Source organism: Anomaloglossus baeobatrachus, chromosome 3 (genome assembly GCF_048569485.1).
Source record: "Anomaloglossus baeobatrachus isolate aAnoBae1 chromosome 3, aAnoBae1.hap1, whole genome shotgun sequence".
Taxonomy (NCBI): domain Eukaryota; kingdom Metazoa; phylum Chordata; class Amphibia; order Anura; family Aromobatidae; genus Anomaloglossus; species Anomaloglossus baeobatrachus.
Genome location: NC_134355.1, coordinates 527,210,973 through 527,238,868, shown reverse-complemented (window position 1 = coordinate 527,238,868; position 27,896 = coordinate 527,210,973). Strand labels below are relative to the sequence as shown.

Genomic DNA, 27,896 nt, shown 5'->3' with positions numbered 1-27,896 from the left:
CACGCTACGATATCGTTAATGTTTTGTCGTCGGGGTCAAGTTGTTAGTGACGCACATCCGGCATCATTAACAATATCGCAGCGTGTGACACTGACCAGCGACCTTAAGCGACCTCAAAAATGGTGAAAATCGTTCACCATGGAGAGGTCGTCCCAAACTCAAAAATCGGTAATGGTTGTTTATCCAGGTGGTTCATCGCTATGTGTGACACCGCAGGAGCGAGGACCGTCTCCTTACCTTCCGCCGGCCACAATGCGGAAGGAAGGAGGTGGGCGGGATGTTACGTCCTGCTCATCTCCGCCCCTCCGCATTGATTGGCCGGCCGCTTAGTGACGTTGCGGTGACGTTGCTGTGATGCCGAACGTCCCTTCCCCTTGAAGGAGAGATTGTTCGGCAGTCACAGCGACGACGCCGACCAGGTAAGTATGTGTGACGCTGCCGTAGCGATAATGTTCGCTACGGCAGCGATCACAAACAATCGCATGCGCGACGGGGGCGGGTACTTACACAATCGCTATCGCGACAAATTGCTAGCGATATCGCTACCGTGTAAAGCCCCCTTTAGTTTCTTTTATATCCCCAGTAAAACCAGTTGTATAACTGCAATACTATGAATTCATGGAGAGGTATTACACATTTTCTAGTATGTGACCAGCAGGACAGGACTATACCTCTATCCTTACCCTCGTACACATTACCCACCTTGTTGGAATCTTGAATGATCTTCACGTTTTCTGCTCCAAACTTATCGCTATACAACTTGAGCAGCCTCTGTGAGATTTCCGACAGCCCAGTTAATTTGGGCTCCTTGTAGATATATTCTTTTCCTTCCTCTTCTTCAAAGAAACCCTGAAAAGAGATGATCAGTATATTTCAATTTTACAGAGAAGTACTTTGGGATTCATTCCCCAAAGCTGCGACTTCCACGATTAGTCACTTCAATGAGTTTATCACACACCCTACAGCCAGTACACATGTGCAAGCAGAATCTTTGATGCATTAGAAACAGAATTATTAATGGATGATGAGGATCCGTGCTTGTGATGAGTAGCTGCATCGCGCAATTCTTGTAAAAATACAGACATGGTTTAGTTGCGCTTTAGTTTTAAGGAAAAGTAACACAAAAATCTCCCAATTTCCTCTATTTCTATGAGGTTAAAGTGAAATAGGTCTATGGTGTTTGTACGATCCATGGGTAAGGTTGGGCACCTAGAATAGGGAACATTGATGTACTACTGATGGGCCTGGGCCATGAACATTATCCACAGAATCCTGTTTAGTGCATTGTGGAGACTTAAATACTATTTGGCCATTGGGAGAATAGTTCTTCCATATATATATACCATAGTGTCAATGCTACTTGAAGAGATATCTTAAGGGCTATGGCAACAAGCACAGCCAAGAACCAAAGATCAGTAAAAAAGGCACCTGACAGAGGATTCAAGCTGTCCAAACCCCGTCAGAATGAATCAGAGCCTGACTGCATGAGTGCAACAGGTATGTTTTTCTCTGGAGGGAAAATCTAGTTTGAAAATCTGGCCAGGGACCATGGACATAGATGTGAATAATCCAGTGCAACGCCTGATGACCGAGAGGTCTCTGTGTACACATATTGGAGAGGTCTGCCAATCAACCGAAGCAGGGCGGAAAAAAGCCAACCAGGGCGGAGCGGGACTAGTCGCTTCTCTCGCTGTTGTCCCTGGACCTTCAGACTATACTTTCTTGGAAACATCGGAGCGCTTCAAAGAAAAATATAACGGTATGAATTCACAATGTCAGGCTTTGATTCATGTTGCTTGTAGTTTTGGCAGCAAGAATTAGCTGACAGGTTCTTTTTAAATAAATGGCCTATTGGAAATTTTCCAACCCCAGGTTTACCTGTCTACATCTGAAACTCCCAATCCATCCAAAGGTGTTTACATTACTCAATAATGGGGTCTATTAGTTTAAAAAATTCCTACTTTGGCCATAAACAACAATGTACGCGGCAAGTGAAGGATTGTATCATTGCAACATGGCAGATTTCTATATTGATACTACTAAATATCAGATTTCTGTTGTGTCTTACTGCATTACACCATTTGTGAGCTGGACCCTCTGCAACTACAAATATGCGGCATCTGATGGAACCTACCACCAGGACACAACTACCGTATATTTTTTATTAAATTTGTACAAAAAACTGTACATCTCTGTATAAAATGATTTCAGAGATGTACAGAGGTACAGTATAGAACCATTAACAGAATGGCAGCAACAATACATCCATGTGCCTGAGGCTGGAAATACATGTGTGATAGGGGTGAAGAAAGCTCATCTATTTTCAATGGGAAAAGTGGAGAAAGTCAGTCAGACAGCTCTACCTGCGGCTCCTTGCCCAGAGAACAAAAGGCTCAGGCATTCCAGTTCAGACTACCCGACCGTTACTTCTCCCGACATCATGTGTCTGCATCGAGTCGGGAGCCCCCCATACACACTGGATGGTCGGCTGTTCCTACCAATATCAGTGGGTTCGACCGACTATAATGTGTACAGGAGGCCTTTAGTCCCACAAACTTTTAAAAGCCTTTTCAAATTGTGACCACAGCATGCTAGATATATGGTGCTAAATCTCCGCAGCAAATGTCACTGGTTTCTTAAAGTCAGCACTAGGGATGATCATATACCTCAAATATTTGGCTTCACGAATATTTGCCGAATAAGTCGCCGCTATTCGACTATTCACGAATATTCGATGTGCAATGTAAATCTATGGGATTCCCGAATAACAACTATTCGGAACTATTCGGACTTCCCATAGACTTAAGGGGGCTTTACACGTTGCGACATCGCTAGCGATAGCACCCGCCCCCGTCATTTGTGCGACATTTGGTAATCGCTGCCGTAGCGAACATTATTGCTACGGAAGCGTCACACGCACATACCTTGTCAGCGACGTCGCTGTGACCGCCGAACAATCCCTCCTTCAAGGGGGAGGTGCGTTCGGCGTCATGGCGACGTCACTGCGACGTCACTAAAAGGCCGGCCAATAGAAGCGGAGGGTCGGAGATGAGCGGGACGTAACATCCCGCCCACCTCCTTCCTTCCGTATTGCAGGTAAGGAGATGTTCGTCGCTCTTGCGGTGTCACACACAGCAATGTGTGGTGCCGCAGAAACGAGGAAAAACATCGCTACATATGAGACAACGATTTTTGGTGTTTGGACGACCTCTCCAAAACCAACGATTTTTGTCTCTTTTGCGATTGTTTAAGGTCGCTCGTACGTGTTACACGCTGCGATGTCGCTAACGACGCCTGATGTGCGTCACAAATACCGTGACCCCGACGATAAATCGTTAGCGATATCGCAGCATGTAAAGCCCCCTTTACATTGCGCATCGAATATTCGCATAGCAGCGACCCATTTGTCGGATATTCGCGAAGCCAAATATTTGAGGTATTCAATCATCCCTAGTCAGCACGACTCCTGGATACTTTATGTATCAAATTTGTTTGAAATATTATAACATGGGTGAATGTGAATAAAGTGTGTATTATTTTTCACTGTTTCTTCTGATTTGATTATTGTGAGCGGAGTCGGAGGGCAGAGGTCTCTGAGAGTCAGGCTTTGCTTCATCTTAGTAATGTCTTTACCTGCTTGGGGTTTGTACATTTACATGTATATGTTATATTTCCTTATATGTTTCTATTCTGCCTTTTCCTGAAAATAACGTTTAAAAACATTTCTGCTAACGCAGCCATGAACCTCAGTGAGGTGTCTAACAGCCACTTGCTTCAGTAATAAATCCACATTGTGGTTTTTATTACATTCATCATGTGGCCAATGTACAGGTCAGATACGTCCATAGTGCTCTGTTATATGTCCTTCTACCTGTCAGTAGTACCGGTGACAAAAGCTATGGAAGAGTGTAGTAGATTGCACTTTTGCATCCTACAGGAACCAGTAAATAATGTATAGATAGTATAGGTTAGATGTGTACATTGTTAATATGGAAGCCTATGGCTATGTGCGCACAGTGCGTTTTTCGCGGCGTTTTTGCGCGTTTTTCGGGTGCGTTTTTGGCCTCAAAACTGCAGGTCTTTGCTTCCCCAGCAAAGTATATGAGTTTTAAATTCTTGCTGTCCGCACACATCTGTTTTTTTATAGCTGCGTTTTTGTGGTGCCACAAAAACGCAGTATGTCAATTATTCCCGCGTTTTTCACTGCGCTTTTCATCCATTGAGTTCAATGGGATGTTGAAAGACGCAATGAGAAACGCAAATAGCTGCGTTTTGGTGCGTTTTGAAGACCAAAAACGCAGCTATAAACGTAGGAGGTGGGTAGTAAAGTGAAGTGTACAGGAAGAGGATTCCTTCTGTCAGTATATACAGAAGCGTGAATCCTCCCGGTACCGTCACCGTCGCGTCCACCTCCCGTCCTGTGCATGTATGGTGCCGTGCGGCGCCATGTACAGGCAGGAGGTGGAAGCGGCTGCGAAAACAAAAGTTAACAGTAGAAAAAAAAAAAAAAAAGTTATACTCACCTGTCTGCAGCCTCCTGGTGCCATGCCCGCTCCCAGCTCCTCTCACGGTATCGCCACCCCCGCTCCGGCTGTGTGCAGACAGCCGGGAAACCTCCGATGGATGCAGGACCTGGCGATTGATCACCTGATGCAGTCACCTGACGCATCAGGTGATCGTAAGTATCGCGGTGACGCGGGCGCCCGGCCGGTATCAGCGGATGCGTCAGGAGACTTCATCCCTGATTACCGGCAGCTGCTGCAGCGATCGGACGGGATCAGACTCCCGCCCCATCGCTGCAGGAGCTGCCGGTAATCAGCACATAAGTGAGTATTATTTATTTATTTTTATTTTTTGCACCAATGCATCTGCTGATTGTATAATCGGCTTTTATACAATCAGCTGATGTGTGATGTGATTCAGGCACTTGACCCTGACACATCATCTGATCGCTTTGCCTTCCAGCAAACCGATCAGATGATATTGGATCCGGATTGGACGGCGCGGGACCCTGACCCAGGATTACTGCGGAGGGGGGGTTCTTTATTTCAATAAAGATGGAGTCACTAATTGTGTTGTGTTTTATTTCTAATAAAAATATTTTTCTGTGTGTTGTGTTTTTTTTTATCTTTACTAGAAATTCATGGTGGCCATGTCTAATATTGGCGTGACACCATGAATTTCGGGCTTAGGGCCAGCTATACAGCTAGCCCTAACCCCATTATTACCCGGCGAGCCACCCGGCATCAGGGTAGCTGGAAGAGTTGGATACAGCGCCAGAAGATGGCGCTTCTATGAAAGCGCCATTTTCTGGGGTGGCTGCGGGACTGCAATTCACAGCGGGGGTGCCCAGAAAGCATGGGCACCCTGCACTGTGGATTCCAATCCCCAGCTGCCTAGTTGTACCCGGCTGGACTCAAAAATTGGGCGAAGCTCACGTCATTTTTTTTTTAAATTATTTCATGAAATTCATGAAATAATTTAAAAAAAAAGGGCTTCCCTATATTTTTGGTTCCCAGCCGGGTACAAATAGGCAGCTGGGGGCAGCCCGTACCTGCCTGCTGTACCCGGCTAGCATACAAAAATATGGCGAAGCCCACGTCATTTTTTTTGTTTGGGGGGGCAAAGAAATCCTGCATACAGTCCTGGAAGGAGGATGCTGAGCCTTGTAGTTCGACAGCTGCTGTCTGCTCTCCTGCATACACTATTGGATGGAGTATGCTGAGCCTTGTAGTTCTGCAGCTGTCTGCTCTTCTGCATACACTAGTGGAGAATGAAGAACACATTGAAGAAGGAAATGACATCAGACCTTTTTTTTTGTTTACTGATAAAAAACGCATAAAGACGCAGTGAGCAAAAACGCAGCAAAACGCAGCAAAAAAACGCACCAAATCGCGGCAAAACGCGTGCGTTTTTTGCCGCGTTTTTTCGACGCAGGTGCGTTTTTGTGCGTTTTTAGCGGCTAAAAACGCACAAAAACGCAGCGTCAAAAAGACGCAGTGTGCGCACATAGCCTGTGGGTGGCCGATGCTATGGAATGGCCTCTGTCATAGATATACAATTATAATAGGATATATCAGGAGATTTTCAATAGCTTTTAAAGACGTATGCATTAAAGGGATGCAATAATAGCCTTGGCGTGATGAATGCCAGTGATGGACACCCAGCAGTGGAATACATAGACTATACTGGAAGCAGTTTGATGGCTATGGTACATTATGGAAAGCTACTGAAAAGCTCATGACGTATCCAGTAAAATAGATATTATTAGAGTTTACTGGTGATTTGGGCATATGTGTTATTAGATAGAAACAAATACATATGTGTTAGATATCAGGAGTCTATATATATATAAACTGAAAGCACGTAATTATATTATTATTCAGAAACTTTGTGGATCCTCATGGGGCTCGGCAACATCTGTTTTGAGAACATCTACTCTTGCCCTGGTGTACTCTGCTGCAGAATACTGTGCTCCAGCATGGTTAAATAGCTGTCATGTAAACTTAATTGACACTCAGCTGAACAACTCTTTGCGTATAATATCTGGTGCTATTAGACCTACACCTGTTCACTGGCTACCTGTGCTGGGTCATATCGCACCCGAAAATCTAAGAAGACAAAAGCTCCTACTTAAAGAGTACACTAAAGTAGTGAATAATGAAAAACTTCCAATACACCAAAATATCAGCGATGTTACAATACAACGATTGAAATCAAGACATCCACCCATCCGAACTGCAATCACCTTGCATGAACAAAACTTCAATTTAGAGGAGAAATGGCGAGAACTTTGGGTCAATGTAGTAGAAGGTGATCCCCAAATGTTCCCTAATTTACAAAACTCTCCACCAGGCTTCAATCTACCAAGGAAAACATGGGTTACTCTAAATCGTATCAGAACAAACTTTGGCGTCTGTGCAGATTTTATGTATAAGTGGGGAAAATCTGACTCTCCGACCTGTGACTGTGGAGCAGATCGTCAAACTATCCAGCACATTGTTGAGGAGTGCCCCCTGAGATCCTACCATGGTGACAAGAAGGATTTCTATATTGTAAATGATAACGCTATTGCATATATAGAAAATCTTGATATTCAAATTTGATTTTTATCCTGTTGATATTTTTCAATCACTGTCTATTGTCTGGTGTTTATTTTTATATGATGGTAAAATATACGTTCATACGATTAAATAAATAAATATATATATATAGGAATAATAATGTATTTTTACACCCCTTTATAGTGGTAAAATATAAACGATACCGTAAATACCATCAGGTACATGTAAAAAGCATGACTATACAACAGTGCCATCTAGTGGTCAGACACAGCATGTGGATATGACCAGCCACTATTACTACAATTATCTGTGCATTGGTGAGTAAAAAAAAAATAATCACCAGACGATAAAAACAGGTATATTTGTAATTGGGCTCACTAAATGTATCCTTATCCAAATGATGTTTAACTCTTTCCTTTCCAGACAGCTCAGATAAAAGGTAACACTAGCCTTAAATCTAATACCTATGTGCATGACCCACACTTCTCTATTCCCTCTCTCCAGGACATTTTGGGATACATTTGGGATACATGCTCTGTCTGCAACAAACTTTTCTCCATCCATAACCCCTTTGCTCCTCATAATCTAGCCTTCCTAAGTTCAACTGGAAACATTTCAGACACCACAGTGGTCCTTCATTTTAGATGGAGAAGGTGTCCTTCGCTTATCATATAACTATTCCTTCAACCCTCCTCCACCCTTGCACTTTTATTTATTTTTAAGTATACTCTGTCCACATCTTCCTGTAACAGGTCCTGGCACTACCTTGATGGACCACATTACTATCTAGCTCTTACACTTCCACCTGACATCATCATACCAAGTGAAAAGAATCGGTCTGCAGCACTCCTCAAGCACAAAATCTAAGCAATAAGCTCACAAAAGAACTCACATCCAATGTTCAAGGAGTCAACTTGGAGTTATCAAAGATCAATGAAAGATGACAGCATCCAAAAAAGTGAATTATACAGTATTCTTTATTCTGCCATAGTGCAACGTTTCGACCTATGTGGGTCTTTTTCAAGCATGATCCCCATCATCACAGTCATCATGGGTGACAACATTCCCTCTGACAGATGCCATCTGGCTGCGTCCAAGCCCCCATTACAAGCCTTGTCCTTCAGTCCCTCTGTGGTCCTTCAGAGCCACTTACAATAGACGTGCCCTATTCAATATCTATTCTTGTAACTTCTCCTCTTGCACTCTGTTCCCTTTTCTCTACAAGGAACCCCTTTCCCCGCACCAGTTCAAGAACCAGCAAACCCTGTAGGAAGTTTGCACGTCTTTACATTACTCACTCTCCTCTGCTCAATCTTATCTTCATTATATGATGCAGAAACATCAACTTCTTTCTAAAACACCACACATTTTCTCAGTTCTTGACTCTCACACAAAAGAGAGCTCAACAAATCAATAAGTAGCCCTGGTATACTAATCTGACAGGATGTTTAGAAGAAAACCTGCTCCAAGGAGCATCACAGGCTATTTTCAACTTCAAATATGCACACATTTTTGATAAACAGTACTAGTCTTTAGAGTCCCCTACAATCCCTATACCTCCTCTACACAACCTCCCCTTCTTCTCTCCCATGACCTATTCCTTCCCATTACTATTGACCAATTACCAGTTGTGCATTTTCCCTTCTTTCTTTGAACACTACCTCCATCTCAGGCATCTTAAAGAAGCTAACCCTTAATCTGTCCTCTTTGTCCAGCTGTCACCCCACCTCATTACTTTTATTTACCACTAAACTTCTTGAATGTGTCCACCTTGAATTGTCCTCTCACCTCTTATCTGACTTGTCTTTGAAACAATCAGCAGGCTACAATCCAACTTCTGATCCTAAACCTCTACTAAAATTACCTACAGAAAAACTTCACAACACCATTGGAGATACTCCCCTTGGTCCCTTCTCTTCTAGACAGTTGACCACTCCCTAATGTAACCCAGTTACCATCACAGGTGTGGCGTTCTCCTAGATTACTTTACACCAACCTGGCATATACTTTTTTCCATTAAAACATCACCTCCTCATCTCGTTCTCTCTGTTCATGTCTCTCAAAACTCTGTCACTTCAATCCACCCCCAATCTGCAATTTTGTTAATCCACCTCTCCCCTTGCTGCTCCTTTCACTGGCTGTCGACGGCCAAGAAAATTCAGCCCAAAATACTAACAATAACTGTTCATATCCTTCGCTCTGCACGCATCTCTGACCTTATCTCCCACTACCTCCCCACACATAATCTCAGGTTCATTGCTCTTCTTATCTGTTACTCAGACAACCATCTCCAAAATTTCTCAAAGATTTCTCACTTGCACTAAAGGTGGCTTTACACACTGCAACATCGCAAACGACATCGCTGTAACGTCACCGGTTTTGTGACGTTACAGCGACCTCCCCAGCAACATTGCAGTGTGTGAAACACATCAGCGACCTGGCCCCTGCTGTGAAGTTGTGATCGCTACAAATCGTTCAGGACCATTCTTTGTCCTTTGTTTCCCGCTGTGCAGCATGATCGCTAGAAAGTCTCAGTGTGTAAAGGGGACTTTACAGCGACTTCCCTTTCAAATAGCTGCTTTGACACGTCCCCAACAACCAGCTAGGTCGCTCTGCAGGTCCGGATCGCTGTTGCGTCGTTGGCCAGGTCTGCCTGTTTGACAGCTCACCAGAGACTTTGTAGCGATCCCGGCCAGGTTGTAATCGCTGGTGGGATCGCTAGAAAGTCTCAGTGTGTAAACCCAGCTTAAGGCTGGGTTCACACTAAGCGACAGCGACAACGAGGTCGCTGTTACGTCACCATTTTCTGTGACGTAACAGCGACCTTGTAAGTCGCTGTTATGATCGCTGCTTAGCTGTCAAACACAGCAGCCGAAGCAGCGATCATAACCACGCGCGTCGCTGTGCTACAACATGAGCAGGGAGCCGCGCACACTGAGCGCTGGCTCCCTGCTCTCCTAGCTACAGTACCCATCGGGTTAATTATCCGATGTGTCCTGCAGCTACATGTGCAGAGAGCAGGGAGCCGCGCACACTGCTTAGCGCTGGCTCCCTGTTCTCCTAGCTACAGTACACATCGGGTTAATTACCCGATGTGTACTGCAGCCACATGTGCAGAGAGCAGGAGCCGGCGCTGGCAGCGTGAGAGCGGCGGAGGCTGGTAACGAAGGTAAATATCGGGTAACCACCTTGGTTACCCGATGTTTACCTTAGTTACAGCTTACCGCAGGCTGTCAGACGCCAGCTCCTGCTCCCTGCACATTCAGGATTGTTGCTCTCTCGCTGTCACACACAGCGATGTGTGCTTATCAGCGGGGGAGCAACAATAAAAAAACGAACCAGCACTGTGTGTAACGAGCAGCGATCTCACAGCAGGGGCTAGATCGCTGCTCAGTGTCACACACAGCGAGATCGCTAATGAGGTCACTGCTGCGTCACAAAAACCGTGACTCAGCAGCGATCTCGCTGTGTGTGAAGCACCCCTTATACTCTGGAACTTTAGATCACAAGAGGTCAGATACTCTACCATCTTCAAAATCCTTAAAAACAGGCTAACTCATGTATTTAGCAAAAATTGGCAACCTACAACAATCCTACTGCCACCACCTTGCCATATGAGCAGCTTCTACCCCCACAAATTATCTCCATGCCCTTGTAGTTTGCAAGTCCTTGGGGGCAGGGTCCTCTCTACAGCACTGTTCTGTCATATTTATTGTACTTGTTTTCTACCTTATTTTTTCTTATATGTATATTATGTATAAATCGTGTTTGCACCTTTTTAATGTGTACTACATTCTGGAATTAAGGGAACTTTAAAATCAATAAATACTATAAATATTTCTTAATTTTGTATTAGAGGAGAAAATAAAAAATAAAATAAAATATAATTGTTTGATAAACAGATATATTATCAAGTAGAATATATAATTATATGGTTCTTTAATTTAAAGGTGGATTTCAATTGACAGATTCTTGTATCATACATAATTTAGGACAATCAATGTTTATATGTAATATTAAAAATAGAAAAATTGGTATGCACTCAGTGAAGGGGGGAGGTGATCGGATGGGGAGGGGGACATTGTCCTCTGTACTTTCCAAGTTTAAAGATGCAAATTATTTATTGTGACTAGATACAGGGTAGGCAATATCGGGATAAATGGACATAGACAACAGGTTTTGACGTTTTGACTCAGTGTGGTCAAAAGCCCAGGAGCGGCAGGTTTCTTCTTCCTACTGGCATTCTGGGCACAGCGACTATACGATAAAGACCAGGGAAGGGTTGAAATGTCAAAAACTGTTGCTCATGTTCTTATGTCCCAATATTGCCTATATGTAATATTAGGGCATACAGACTTTATAAACTCCCCCGGTCCGGTCTCTATTGGCCAGAGCAGAGGGAGACAATAAATACAGTCATATGAAAAAGTTTGGGCACCCCTATTAATGTTAACCTTTTTTCTTTATAACAATTTTGGTTTTTCTGGGCTTAACAAGAATTGTACCTGTGTTCTTCCATTTCCTTACTATGTTCCTCACAGTGGAAACTGACAGTTTAAATCTCTGAGACAACTTTTTGTATCCTTCCTCTGAACAACTATGTTGAATAATCTTTGTTTTCAGATCATTTGAGAGTTGTTTTGAGGAGCCCATGATGCCACTCTTCATAGGAGATTCAAATAGGAGAACAACTTGCAAGTGGCCACCTTAAATACCTTTTCTCATGATTGGATACACCTGCCTATGAAGTTCGAAGCTCAATGAGGTTACAAAACCAATTTAGTACTTCAGTAAGTCTGTAAAAAGTAGTTAGGAGTGTTCAAATCAAGAAATTGATAAGGGTGCCCATACTTTTGCACCGATCAAATTTTGTTTAAATGCGGATTGCACATTCTCTGTTAGTACAATAAACCTCATTTCAATCCAGAAATATTACTCAGTTCATCAGTTATAGATATATGAAACTGAAATAGCTGTTGCAAAAACCAAAATTGTTATAAAGAAAAACCGTGAACATTAATAGGGGTGCCCAAACTTTTTCATATGACTGTATATTCTCCTATTCTGGGGAACATTCATTTGACTATGCTCCATGTTATACCACATTTCTCCTGCTGAGAATGGACGGGAGGGTTTATCCTTGACCTAAATTTATTCGCAAGCATTGTCACTATAATAAAATATTCCATTATTACCTACTAATGTTTAACAGTTAAAAAAGGAGAATATTTTATACAGATTTTAATTGTAATGTACAGTAACTGTATTCATAGAACGTGGAATCAGCCGCTTCACCGATGCTGACATTGCAATTCACACCTCCGACCACCAGAAGTGATTACGTCCTATCAATCAGGTGCCTAGCCCTTCAGCCAATCAGTGACCTCAGTGGTCAGGTGACCAAATGGATGAGACGTCATCACTTCTGGACCTGACAGAGACCACAAGAGCAGAGCTGGAGGGGTCCGGCATTGGAATGGTAAGTGAGAACTTGTTACTTTATTTTTTATCCCTTCCCTCTGCTAGTTTTGGAAAGTTGTGGAGATTGAGATATTGATGACATAGTAATATCAGATGGGTGGGAGTCTGACCGCGATCGATTGATACTGTCAGTGTAGGCAACTGGAATGTCACAGCGCCACCCACTGCATAGTGGTCATTCTGGGGTACTGCAGCTCAATTCTCTACGTGTTATAAAGTTTGCTAATTCTGTACCAGATGCATTTTTACAGTCTGCTATTAATGCTGGGATGTAAACAGACACAAATGGACACGGCACTCTCACATTTCACCAGAGGAAGCGACAAATGAACATTTTAGTTTGCATTAATATATCAGATGTGAGACACCATGGGTAAACAGCTGGCACGGTCTGTGTGAGTGGTAAGGAAATAGGCAAGCAGAAACGAGGCACTTACCACAGCCTTCAATAGGATCAGACGAAAAAAAAAGAGCAAATGCATGCATTAAGATCGAGCAGGTAAATACGAGGAATTGTAAAAGTCATTGCACGTTGTGTGGTTTCCAGATCAGGAGTAAGAAGATCTCACCGGCCACAAATCACCACTGAGTGACTGAGATATCTCAAAGCCTGATACTGGGAAGCAGCCATTGATGAAAACAGTGCTGCTGGATTACATACGCCACATTTCATTTGCTGCCAACAAGCCCAGCGCTTCCCTTCTGCAGAGAGCTGGAGCAGAACGCCTGTGATATTCACCGCCATTACTTGTCTTGGGACACTGCCTCCACCTTCCAGCAGCAGCCATATGCCAGCGTGCTTTTCTTGGTTTTAGCAAGGATTTATTTTATCCCATGAGTTAAATTCGTCACCTTTTTAAGGCACAAGGTGTCAAAATATGAGCAAATTACAGACCTGGTCTTTACTGTTTTTGTTACCTCCTTAAGCTGATTTTACACCCATATTACACACGTCTGAAACCGACCGTAATCTGTAGAAACCGCAGAAATGCAGGTCTGCAACCTCTGCATATAGTGATGAATGCTAATGTATGGGATGCTGCATTACCTCTAACTGCCACTAGATGGGGAGACAATCAAATGATCCGTAGTGTATAAACAGGCTGTCTGCATAGGGCCTTATTACATATTATATTAAGGACTCAAGCACACAGAGGCAGTGCACATGGGACATTTAAGGGAATCTGTCAGCAGGTTTCATCTACACATGTGGATGCTGCATAATGAGAGACAGAGACCCTGATTCCAGTGTCACTTACTGAGCTTCTTAAGCGGGCTTTACACGCTACAATATATCTTACGATGTGTCGGCAGGGTCACGTCGTAAGTGACGCACATCCGGCATCGTAAGTTACATTGCAGTGTGTGACAGGTACGTGCGATTGCGATTGAACGTTAAAACGTTCATCGCATGCACATCGTTCAATTCCTAACAATTGAACGTCAGGTTGTTCATCGTATCCGGGGTAGCACACATTGCAGTGTGTGACACCCCGGGAACGATGAACAGATCTTATCTGGGTCCTGCGGCTCCCGGCCAGCAATGCTGAAGGAAGGAGGTGGGCGGGATGTTTACGACCCGCTCATCTCCGCCCCTCCGCTTCTATTGGCCGGCTGTCGCGTGACGTCGATGTGACGCCGAACGTCCCTCCCACTCCAGGAAGTGGATGTTCGCCGCCCACATCGAGGTCGTATGGACGGGTAAGTACGTGTGACAGGGGTTAATCGTTTGTGCAGCACATTCAACAAATTGAACGTGCCACACATACGATGGGGGTGGGTACGATCGCATACGATATCGTATGCGAAATCGTAACATGTAAAGCAGGCTTTACTGTCATTTTGATACAATCATTGTTTTATCTGCTCCAGATCTCCCAGTTCTCTGAATGCCGAGCCCTGTATAACTCCACCCACACCACCGATTGACAGCTTTATTTATGTTAGAGAAAATCTATTATGGCTTGTGCTAGGTGACAAGAGGGTTTGACCTTGATTAAAGGGGCATTGCCTGATATGAAACACCATGTGCCAAAATTGTAGCAAAAATCTCTCAAAGTAACTAATAGGTGGTTTAAATTTAAAGGTGTATTCACATCTCCAAGATTCTATCCCAGTAGGTAGTAGGTGTAATAATAATAATGTTAGCAAATGCCTCCAATTAGAAGTTTAGTAAAGTTCTCCTAATATAGCCATGTCTGTTACCTCATGTGCAGGGCATTGCAGCTTAGGTATCCACGGTTACATCCACTCATAGTGACAGTTAGTTGCTTGTGGTTGTAACAATGGATACCTAAGCTGCAATGCCCTGCACATGAGGTAAGAGACATGGCTATATCAGGAGAACTATACTCATTTCTAATTGGAGGTATTTGCTAATAATATTATTATTACACCTACTACATAATGGGATAGGATCTTGGAGATGTGAATACCCCTTTAAGGTTCATTCACATAAACCAACCAGCAGCACTAAAACGACCAGCGATCAGTAACTTGTTTGCTGAGTGGTGGTCATTTAATAGTGTACACAGGCAGAGCGCTCTAACGATACGCATGGAACGATCTGTAGTAGATCACTCGATCCACATGAGCAGCCATTATTCTCGGCAATGTGAACCTGATGATGATGTGCTGCTGAGAACGATGATCTGAACCATTATACGTCTGACACATTTATGACTGTCTAGTCTAAGTTTGCGCTGTCTAAGGATTAGATAGTATTGATAAATATTGCCCTGGCAACTTATTTTCTGAGCATTTCCACCACTCTAGATCAGATCAGTTCAAATCCAAACTGCAGGACCCCATCTTATGTAATCTTCAGACCTGACATATCGCATTGTTAGGGCAGATGTCTACTTTAACATGTTTCCCTCCATGATGTGTCTTTTATCTGATCTAATTTCATTTCTTACATGGACTTGATGCTCAGAATTTGATCTATTTTTATTCCGATGGATATTATGATATAATTACAACGTTTGCTGAAGCTTCTGCCTCTTCTGAACAGCAATGAATAATAATTGGGTTCTAGAACAAAGTAAGTAATCTTTTCTGTATAATGAGGGGTATAAATAATTCAGGGAGTGTGAAAAATGCATGTGCTGCCAGTCTCTAGTCTATGGATATTACACAGTGACGTACTGTACTAATTGTCAGTATACAGTACGTACTGGAAAGCTTCAGTTATTACCACCTATTCAGAGATAACTTGTGTATCCACCAGATAGTGGTTAAACACATCCAGATCCCTATGTATAACCCAGACGTGAATATTCTATAGTCCGCTTACCTGGCCGTAGAAGGCGACTCGGTAATAACGCCCAAATAACCTTTTCTCTGCATTTACAACCTCTGCAATTTTCAGGTAAGATCGATGTATACGGTAATACAGTTCTGACAGTCGCTGAAATGAGGTGATAACAGAGAGAAAAAAAGGAATTATCAGCACAATTTTATATAGGTCTTAGATTATGTTCACACCGGAGTCAGAGGCGCAGTGCGGAATCTTGGCGGCACATGCCATCCTTTATAGATGGGCAACTTAGCAATAAACTACGAACATCCTAGACCTTCGGAGTCTGTTGGGCAATGGGTCTGGCAGAATGCTGTGATTATAAATGGAAAGAAAGCAGAGGTGATATGGCTAAATAGTAAATATCAAAAAACATAAGAAAGTTAGTAACATGCAAATGTTGTCAAATTATTTGCAATTTATTATTACGGAACTCGTAGCGGAATTCATTGTATTCGATTCTATTCTTTGTCTCCCCACCCTCCACTATTGTCTCCGCTGCTGCCCTACTTTCTTCCTTTGTATTATTCCATCTTGTATATGTTCAGGTGAAAGTAGTATAAACTACAGGAGAATTTCCATTTGTTTGTTGTGGTCATATTAGTTTTGTGCTACATATTTGTGTATTTCAAATGTATTAAAAAATCCTGTTTAATAAGTAAAGTTCAGCTGATCAGTTCTGATCAATTTGTAACTGATGATCATTATCATGATTAACTAATACTAACAGCGAGCATTAGCCTAAAGGGGGCTTTACACGCAGCGGCATCGCTAGCTGGTGAAAGCACCCGCCCCCCGTCGGTTGTGCGTCATGGGCAAATCGCTGCCCGTGGCGCACAACATCGCTAGGACCCGTCATATGGACTTACCTGCCTAGCAATGTTGCTGTGGCCGGCAAACCGCCTCCTTTCTAAGGGGGAGGTTCGTTCGGCGTCACTAAGCGGCTGCCCAAAAGAAGCGGAGGGACGGAGATGAGCGGCCGGAATATCCCGCCCACCTCCTTCCTTCCTCATTGTGGGCGGCCGTAGCGATGTGTGCTGCCGCAGGAACGACGAACAACCTGCATCCTCAACAACCAATGATTTTTTGAAAATGAATGACGTGTCAACGATGGGCGATTTGGTGAGTATTTTCCATCGTTAACGGCCGTTCCTAGGTGTCACACGCAACAACGTTGCTAACGATGCCGGATGTGCGTCACGGAATCCGTCACCACGGCGATATATCGTTAGATGTGCCGTTGAGTGTAACGGGGCCTTTAGACACAAGTTATAGGAAATTATATTTACACAACAATCAAAATGGCCAAAATCATACAGTATTCCATATATGATAGCGACCCTCACACAAGACATAAATTTACCTTGAAGTCCCGCTGCTTCTCGAATACGGCAATTACCGGCTTACTGACATCAGCAATTAGCTCATATCGTTCAGATTTCCAGAGGAAGTCAACACATAGGTCCAGCTGCTCCACCAAAGTACTCTAAAGTCACACGATACAAAAACACATCAACAACCTATTTATCTGTACAAAAAAAAGAACCATATACAAGAATGGCTGTTGTACACAAAGGAATTCTATATGTCCTCAAAATTTTTCTGGACAGTATTATCTCCCAATAAAAGTAAAGGAAATATTTTTGGGAGACTGAGTATTGAAGGTACAAATATACATCATAACTTAAAGGGGTTTTCCCACAAACAAAGTTCATTTTAAAGTTGATTTTAATCAATACATCTTGGAATAATAATAAGTTCCACATTTGGATGTGCTTAAAAAAATGTTCCTGTGCTGAGATAATCTGATAAATATGTCCCTGCTATGTACTGTGTAATGGCCGTGTCTGACCGTACAGGGACATGGTCTGATCATACCACATCTCCTGGGCAGGGGAGGATGCAAAAGAGAGAATACAGATAGCACAGCATGGGATCACAGTTGATTCTTTTTGTGAGGTAAAGCATTTCTCTGCCTGTTTTTAAAAAATCAGCAAGACAAAACAATCACTGATCTCGGGGAGACCAGCCAGAGAAAACACTGCCGGCAGACAGTAAAGGCACTCAACACAGTGAAATCCTAAGTGCATTGACCCCTGGGAAGTATGCAAATCAAAAAGGTCCGAGGAGCCTCTGTTAGGAGTCTGGACATGGAAAATAGCCAGAAATCCCTAAGGGAAGGACCTAGACAAGCAGTGGCTCTTTTTAGGAGACCACCATAACCACCATATTAAGTGGCCTTTTCAGTCAATATCCAGCTCTTGACGAGTTTAAAGATATGACAAGGGAAATACCAAGGCCAGGTATCCATCCACAGACAGCTGTTTTGGGGTATTGCCCCTCATCAGTGTGGAGTAGGATTCTGGCTGGGTAGGAGCAATGCCTAGTAGACCAGCAAGACAAAACAATCACTGATCTCGGGGAGACCAGCCAGAGAAAACACTGCCGGCAGCCAGCGAAGGTGCTCAACACAGTGAAATCCTAGGTGCATTGCCCCCTGGGAAGTATGCAAATCAAAAAAGTCCGTGGAGCCTCTGTTAGGAGTCTCGACACGTAAAAAGTTTTGATTTGTATACTTCCCAGGACTGCATATCGCTTTGTTAAATTATTTATATAAATAATTTACATTAAAAAAAGCTGCATGCGGTTCTTTTTATTTTGATACACAGTCAAGATAAGCGCACGGCTGGGGACTGCAGCCCGTAGCCATCTGCTTTATCAGGACTGGGTATATATGGGGAGACTCTATGCCAATTTTTTTTCATTTATTTATTTTTACACTAGTCTAAATGCAGACAACACCTCTGATTGGTTGCAGTCAGACACACTGTCACACGCATCTGACTCCAACCAATCAGAGACGTAGGGACTACCGGTGGGCGCGGAAAGCAGTGCATATGTATGAGGTCATTAACGGCCCTGGAAGTAGCGTTACAGCCTTGCGAGAGACTCAGTAAGTATAACGCGCCAGCTCCAATCCCCTGTCAATTCTACCACCATTTTAAAGTGTCGGATTCTGGTCCCCATACACTTCAATGGGGACAAACGTCCGGACAGATATCCAGGATCAAATCCAGGCCCAAACGGGTTTTTTTTAAATCCGGTTGGACCCGCCGATCCCGTGTATCTGCTAGTCTGCCCATCACTACGTATCACACTTCACTCTGTAGATTCATTTGGCGGTCAAAAATGATTACAGTTGAATCCAGTTTAATATCACATTGGTTCTATAGTGTACAGTAGGCACTCAAACATTCACTCATGGGGGAGGATAATTCAGGACAAAAGCTGTTAAACGTTGGCTGCAATTTGATGCACCTTCAGTTTTATGCTAATTTACATTACATCCACAGTTAAAGCTAACTGCTCACCTCATTGTAAGGGGTGTCCTGCATCCCTGAGTCTTCTTTCATCGCCCCTTCTTCCTTGATATTTGGGGTGATACTCTGAAAGGCTGGCCAGCCCATGGAAAATAAACCTGTCAATAAACCCATAACCTTAGTAATATCCCAAAATGTGACTGACAAGGACACAGGCACATTAAATGGCTAGTCCCATCTCCAAGATCCTATCCCAATATGAAGTAGGTTTAATGATAATATTAGCAAATACGTCCAATTAGAAATATAGTACAATTCTCCCGATTAGCTATGTTGTTTACCTTATGTGCAGGGCATTGCAGCTTAGGTATCCATGGTTACAACCACGCATATAGTGACAGTTAGTTGGTCAGTTGCTAGTGCTCATAACCATGCTACTGTAATGCCCTGCACATGAGGTAAGAAAATTAGCATATGGTGTTTTTATTTTACATGGGGGCCACTGTTGCATTTTACAAGGGGTTGTCCAAGTATCACATAATATTTCACTAAAGACATACACTCTTTATATGTGACTACAGAAACATATGGGGCTGCTACTCCATGTTAGCTGCCTCATAACGGTGGGCAGAAGACCACCCACTCAGCTGAGATTAAATGATTGACAACAATTTGCAACTTAATAACTGAGGATTTTGGCCGTGCTATAGAAATTAGGACAAGACATAAATACACAGTGTGATTAAAAACACAGGTTTTGAATTAGTTTTTTTTCTGCAATCAGCCAATGCATAGTAATATATGTTGATCACATATATTGAAAATACAACAATCCAAGCAAACCTAAATCTTGTAATCATTGCGATGAGTTGACTGACAAGATGCTAAATGACCAGACTGAGCACACGGCCTGCAGTGTTAGGGTGCACTCACTTTTTACACCAGTGGAGATTAGTAAATGGTTATAATCAGAGCAATTCTCTTCTTCCGGCAGCATGCTTGGGGCCTGACAGATTTCACTTTTCCAGTAACCTACAGTATAGCAGTGTCAAACAAACTTTAGTATAGTGATAATAAGAAAAAGTTAGTGCAGGCACTTTTCATGGCATAAATGGCAAAAAAAAGGATTTAGTGCTACGTTATGCAAACACAAGTTACACGGTTATTCCCATCTCCAAGATCCTATCCAAATATGTAGTAGGTGTAATAATAATATATATTAGCAAATACCTCCAATTAGAAATGTATATTGTTCTCCTGATTTAGCCATGTCTCTTTCCTCATGTGCAGGGCATTGCAGCTTTGGTATCTATGGTTACGACGAGCAATTAACTGTTACTATGAGTGGACATAACCATGGATATCTAAGTTAAAATGTCCTGCACTCGAGGTAAGAGACATGGTTATATCAGGAGAACTTTACTACATTGCTAATAGGAGGTATTTGCTAATATTATTATTATTGCACCTACTACATATTGGACTAGAATCTTGGACATAAAAATAACCCTTTAAAGGGAATCTGTGAGCAGGTTTTTGCTACCTCACCTGAGAGCAGCATGATGTAGGCAAAGAGACCCTGAGTTCAACGAAGTATCTATCTATATATATAATTGCCTTATTCTGTCTGTCTGTCTGTCTGTCTGTCATGCTCCAAAATTGTGTCCTTACGGTGACACAAAGCTGATTGGCCGCTGGGCTCGCCATGGCCCCGCCCCCCCCCCACGGATTGGCCTCTCGCCCCGGCTCTCTGCAGGCCCCGCCCCCCTCACGCAATGCACGCTCGCTCTGGCCCAACTGACACGGAGCTCCGACTCCCAGGTGAGTACACACACACACATCAGATCATACTCACTCTCACACACACCTCACACATCACATCCACACACTCACAACATCCTGGGATATCGCTTGCTTCTACACCGGCTCCGTCACGATCCCAGCAGCGCCAGACATAACCTTGCGATGCTGGGATCTTGACGGAGCCCGTGAACGCTGGTAACCATTATACACATCGGGTAACTAAGGTCCCTTGGTTACCCGATGTGTATCATAGTTACCAGTGTACACCGGCTCCGTCACGATCCCAGCAGCGCCAGACATAACCTTGCGATGCTGGGATCTTGACGGAGCCCGTGAACGCTGGTAACCATTATGCACATCGGGTAACTAAGGTCCCTTAGTTACCCGATGTGTATCATAGTTACCAGCGTACACCGGCTCCCGGTACACATGTGCAGGGAGCCGGCATTATACTCCTCTCCCCCCAGGACTACTCCTCCTATTACAGTCCTCCTATTATACTCCTCTCTGAGTATAATAGGAGAACTATTATAGCATGGGGATGTAGCACGATGGGGGGTGCGCAGCATGGGGGATGTAGCACGATGGGGTGCGCAGCATGGGGGATGTAGCACGATGGGGGGTGCGCAGCATGGGGGATGGAGCATGATGGGGAGTGCGCAGCATGGAGGATGGAGCACGATGGGGAGTGCGCAGCATGGAGGATGGAGCACGATGGGGAGTGCGCAGCATGGGGGATGGAGCACGATTGGGGGGTGCGCAGCATGGGGGATGGAGCACGATGGGGAATGCGCAGCATAGGGGATGGGGCATGATGGGGGGTGCGCAGCATGGGGGATGGAGCACAATGGGAGGTGCACACCTCCCCCCAACACACACACACACACACACAGGGAACCACAAACACCGCCATACACAGACACCCACACACACAGACAACGCTGCACACACACAACACCCAACACACGAACACCGCGGCATACATAACTATACGCACATACCGCACAACACACACATTGCACAAAACAGACCTCCCCCCAAAACACACCACACCCACACAAACCGCGCAACACACACACACACAACGCGACAGACACACAGCGCTCCACAAACAACGCAATACACATACAACACCGCTCTCACCCCCCGCCACACCCAGACAACACCCAGAACATGTACAGCGCCCTACACAAACACTTGGTAACTACACACAACAACATCTATATATATATATATATATATATATATATATATATATATATATCTATATCTATAACAAAAATCATACATGAACAACACAATACGTAAATTCTAGAATACCCGATGCGTAGAATCGGGCCACCTTCTAGTCACTTAAATTTCTGTGTGCAGCCGTTCTGCCACAGTGAAAGATTTTAGATTTTGTATGTAGCAGTGTGCTGGGAGAGCCCACACAAAGCTTTCAATGGTGATTTCCATACACAGAAGCTGACAATCACAAAAAGGGACGGAGTTGGACTAGAGCTCAGGGCTGCTGAGACCCACTAATGATAAAGATAACAGGTTTAAGCTAACATTGCCGGTAAACAAAAAAAAGACTGTGAAATAACAGATGAAGGGCTGAAGTCTCTGTTTTAACACTTGCAGCATCTTCAGGGTACATTGCAGAAACCTGATGACAGAGTCCCTTTAAAAGGGTTTTCTGAACATTAACAATGATGTACAAAATAGTTTACATGCAGTAGGATTACATGCAAATGAGCCACATTCAGTTAGTCAGTAATTATAGTCTATAGCAGAGATGCCTCTGTGAGGCCATATCTATTACTGTCACCTGATGATGCCCCTGGTGTGTATCTCCTGTACATATCACTATATCCTTCTACCCCTCCACCTTGTATGGGGATATCACACATCATATGCTCCCTGCTGTCCCCTTCCCCGTCACTGGAGGCATCATGTTTCACATGCTGGGCAGCATACAATGACAAGTCAATGAGCAGAAAGAAGACAGTGAGTAACAGCACTATTACATTTTAGAAGCGATATATGGAGGTATTTGCATGCAAGACATGTTTCTACAATGAACAGTAAGTTATCTTACTCCAATCAAACACTATTTATTTGTTAAAATATTCTAGGGAAAGGCTACTGAGGGTCAGCTCATTCTCAGAGATACCTTACCTTTCCTTTTTAAATACTCAGCAATTAATGCAGCAATGTGGACATAACACATGGCAGCCTGGAACGATACAAACACAAAGCAATCGCTTATTCATTAGCAATTATTATTTTAGTGTTAAGCCATTTTCACATCTCTTTCATTATTTTCTATCACATTTTAACATTTCTTTCATTATTTTTCCCTCAGAATTTGCAAGACAATACTAGAAAAGGAACAGAAATCCAGAAGATGCAAATCTTTATACTTTCTCCGTAGATTGACTTTCAAGTACTGACCAAGACACTGCTGTGTGACAACTGCCATGCCATTAATTGGAAAAAGGAAACTTTAGTGCTCATGTTATGCCAAGAATATATGCTTTATAGCATTAAAGGTCGACTTGGCTTGTGCGGATATAAATAAATGTGCATAACGGAAACAAATAAATGTGAAGAACCTAAATGCATCCATTGCTCAGCCTGCACGTAACCACTTCCTTCCCCCTCCTAACAGCTCCGTTCAGCGCAGGAAGATGCTCCATCTTATTATCATGCACGGAGTAAAATATGTCTGTACATAACGCGTGACACAGGTGATCAGACCAACGGGCGTCTGATGCACTACCAAAAAAACACCACAAAAAGGGGGAAACACCGGGGTCACAATACAACGGAGGTCCCTGCCGCTCGGCAGAGGGGTGAGGGGGCACCTCCTGCACTCACCTCAAGCTGACTCCTAAGCTCCCTAGCGTGCCTATACAGGTTCTTTCAATCTGTCGGTGAGCAGGATACCTGGGTCCCTCCGCTGGCCCTAAACTCACTTTTTCTAGTGAGTAGGCCGACGAGTACACTAGACCCGCCACTCAACTAATAAACATGGAGGGAAAGGAAAGACAGACAGTGGGAATAAATAAAAGGATACAAAACACCACACTTCATCGTAACAGACTGACTCAATAGTAGCAGATGGATGCACACAGGAGAAAACCTCAGCAGCACCTTCCACCAGGCTGGCCAAGGTAAAAATGGATTCTAACAGCAGCAAGGACTGCTGGGAAGGCTCCAGTATTTAACCTAAATGGGCGTGAAATCAAAGCAGCAACAGCTGACATGCCGTGCTCTGAGCTGCTGACAACAAAACTGAAATTAACTCATGAGACGCCAAAGGAAAGGAAACTTCGCTTAAATGAGGAGACTAGATGGAAATGGTTGGCTCCAGTCCTGAGGCTGTCACTAGTCTCAAAATAACAAGGTGATGACCATGACACCAATAGAATAATTGTATAGTGGGGGGATTCATGGACCTACAGAGGAGGACTTGACTTTTATTGGGTCCGCCATATCTAAGCACATGAAGGTCCCATCCACTTCTGGACATAATTATTCATGTCAATCATTACACACTAGAAGAACAAATCTATTCAGGGAAGTGAGAAAATGAATAGTGACTGTGCACATTTGCAGAGACAAGTAGAAAAATAATCAGCTACTAAGCTTTGAATCACAGTTTCTGGATTTCTTTCCAGCAAAAGGGAAGGTTTATCTTGGAAGCGCAGATCTCTATATTCTGCTTAAACAAAACCATCTGCAGAAAGTCTTCAACGCGGAGATTCAGTGCAATTCCTGTTCTGTGTCTAGACAATGGCTTATTCCTACATTAGAATTTCATTTCTGGGTTATATTATTTTCCTGTTTTCCTGTATATGTAACTGACAATTAATGACGTTCATGAGAAGTGTGTAGTAAAGCCATGGACGTCAGTGCAAGAGAAGGATGTTGTGTCACTAAAGGGGATGTCCAGTGAAACAGGTTTTCACCTTACCAATCCGACCGCTGGAATCTGCACCGATCGGCAGAAAGGAGAATTTTCCCACATATTTCACTTTTATCATCGTTACAATATGGAGCCACAGGCTGCCACTCCATTCATTCTCTATGGAACTGCCGGAAAAAGCCCTGCTCAGTGATTGGTACGTGCACTACATTCTTACAGGGATAATAGTGCCCCATTCTACTCATCGGTGTGGGTCCAAGCAGTTGGACCCAAAAGATCAATAAGTTATCAACTATGCTGTGGATAAGTAATCAATAGGATATGCTGGCGAACAAAAAAGAGCACATAAGGTCTTATATGGTGGTTAAGAGAATAAAAGAAATAATAGGAGTGCTCACCTGGTAGAAGTAGTAATGCGCATGTAATGTAGGGCTGCTGCAGATCCCAGAGCAAGAGAGATGAGAGTGATGAATGATATCTGGACCTTTTTTGCACTGACCTTCTGATGTATTAGAGATGAAGAGGAGTATGTGATCATGAGAGTTATTAGCAACTGTGGTTTATTCCAAGCATTTCAGAGCCTAAACCACCTTCTTCATCAGGAAAAAAAGACTTTGATTGGTGTCTTTACCTGATGAAGAAGCCGATTTAGGCTTTGAAACGCGTTGAACTAAACCACAGTGGCTTCCATGATCGTGGATAGGTGATGAGTTTTTTCACAGGACTACTCCCTTTTAGACTGTATATCTATATCATATTAATCACTACCTTACAATGTGATAGACCACTCGCACTGCACAGATGTGCTGCAGAGCCACCTTTCAATCATATTTCCAGGGCGTGCTTACAACTGCTGCTCATAGTATACTGAGTAATGCTGTGAGCAGTCACTGTAGCCGTTCTGTGCATGCTTCTGTGACTGAAAGCCAGCAGCTACCAGGAGAAAATAAGTTTATTGTCTCCACATAGCTGCACTTTTCAACAAGACAGCCAGGCAGCATTGTAACACTATTTGCCTGCAGATTATCCCTATATCTGCAACTAAATACGTTTTTTGAGGTGACAGGTTATCTTTTAGCAATATCAGATTAGTGTGGGACCAATAACTGGCACATCCACCGATCCAGCTGTTACAAGGTCCCACTGTGGCTGGATGAACACGGTGCACAGATCCTGAACACCACCACACCATACATTATGTAGCGACTGTTCTTAGATACCGCAGCTCAGCGCTCTGGCACTATACACTATGCACATTTGGCTGCCACAAGAGCTGATTGTTAGAGGTGTCGGTCCCTTACCGATCTAATATGACATATCACCAATCCTATAATGGAAATAACTGTGGAAAAGAAAGCGCAATAGGGTCTTACCCCAATAGGGAAGGGGTTAATTAACAAAAACAAACTCACCTATAGAAGTTGTGCCAGTCACAACTCCTACTGTATATAAGCATGTACACTCCAGGTCAAAGGCTGCAGTCCCAGAATTGGCAGATAGCAGAAAGTAATAGAGATGGGTTTCAACACCGCGCCAATGATCAAAAGGAATTGAAGCTAGGATAAATGTTTCAATGCTTTTTGGTCATTGGCGCGGTGTTGAAAACCCATCTCTATTACTTTCTGATATCGCTAATCTTGAATGTCCAGAATGTAAACTAGGGGATAACCGACAAGTACTGAACAACCTCTTTAATGAAGTTTTGTGCAAGAGGCATCAGAATATCAATGTTAAAAGAGTATATTAAAGGTAAATACAGTGGGGAAAATAAGTATAAAAAGACACCTGTCTGCACACTCATTAACCCCTTCACCCCCGGCCACTAAAACACCCTAATGACCGGGCCATTTTTTGCAATTCTGACCAGTGTCACTTTGACAGGTTATAACTCTGGAACGCTTCAACGGATCCTGGCGATTCTGACATTGTTTTTTCGTGACATATTGTACTTCATGTCAGTGGTAAATTTAGGCCGATACGTTTTGCGTTTATTTGTGAAAATTTAGGAAATTGTGCGAAAATTTGGAAAATTTCGCAATTTTCAAACTTTGAAAATTTATGCCCAGAAATCTGAGAGATATGTCACACAAAATAGTTACTAAATAAACTTTCCCACTTGTCAACTTTACATCAGCGCAATTTTCGAAAGAAATTTTTTTTTCGTTAGGAAGTTAGAAGGCGTCAAAGTTCATCAGCAATTTCTAATTTTTCCAACAAAATTTACAAAATATTTTTTTAGGGACCACATCACATTTGAAGTGACTTTGAGAGGCCGAGGTGACAGAAAATACCCAAAAGTGACCCCATTCTAAAAACTGCACCCCTCACACTGCTCAAAACCATATCCAAGAAGTTTATTAACCCTTTAGGTGTGTCACAGGAACCAAAGCAATGTGGAAGGAAAAAAATGAAAATTTTACTTTTTAACACAAAAATGTTACTTTAGCCATAAAATTTTCATTTTTACAAGGGAGAAAAGAGAAAGTGCACTCTACAATTTATTGTGCATTTTCTCCTGAGTACGCTGATACCCCATATGGGGTAAAAATCAATTGTTTGGGCGCACGGCAGAGGTCGAAAGGCAAGGAGCGCCATTTGAATTTTTGAACACAAAATTAGCTGCACTCATTAGCGGACGCCATGTCGGGTTTGAAGACCCCCTGAGGTACCTAAACAATGGAGCTCCCCCACAAGTGACCCCATTTTGGAAACTAGAGCCCTCAAATATTTTTTCTAGATGTTTGATGAGCACTTTGAACACCTGGGGGCTTCACAGAAGTTTATAACGTTGAGCCGTGAAAAGAAAGAAAATTTTTTTTTACCACAAAACTGTTGCTTCAACTAGGTAGCTTTTTTTTTCACAAGGGTATCGGGGAAAAAATGCAACATAAAATGTATTGTCCATTTTCTCCTGAGTACGCAGATACCTCATGTGTGGTGGAAATCAAATGTTTGGACACACGGCAGAGGTCGAAAGGCAAGGAGCGCCATTTGAATTTTTGAACGCAAAATTA

General features: G+C 43.2%; 1 protein-coding gene across 6 annotated transcripts in view; it reads right to left on the bottom strand.

Annotated features, from left to right (window-relative positions):
- The window catches only part of DOCK10 (dedicator of cytokinesis 10), a 439,835-nt gene that overhangs the window by 16,956 nt on the left and 394,983 nt on the right, over positions 1 to 27,896 (bottom strand). For 5 of the 6 annotated variants that reach the window (XM_075340778.1, XM_075340775.1, XM_075340774.1 and 2 more), the window contains exons 46-51: positions 23,130 to 23,187; positions 20,097 to 20,195; positions 19,215 to 19,321; positions 17,207 to 17,329; positions 15,841 to 15,954; positions 703 to 849 (exon numbers count right to left, since the gene is read on the bottom strand). In XM_075340778.1, coding sequence (XP_075196893.1) covers positions 703 to 849; positions 15,841 to 15,954; positions 17,207 to 17,329; positions 19,215 to 19,321; positions 20,097 to 20,195; positions 23,130 to 23,187 — 648 coding nt within the window. The remainder of the gene's footprint in view (positions 1 to 702; positions 850 to 15,840; positions 15,955 to 17,206; positions 17,330 to 19,214; positions 19,322 to 20,096; positions 20,196 to 23,129; positions 23,188 to 27,896) is intronic. The other variant, XM_075340779.1, reaches the window with a different exon arrangement.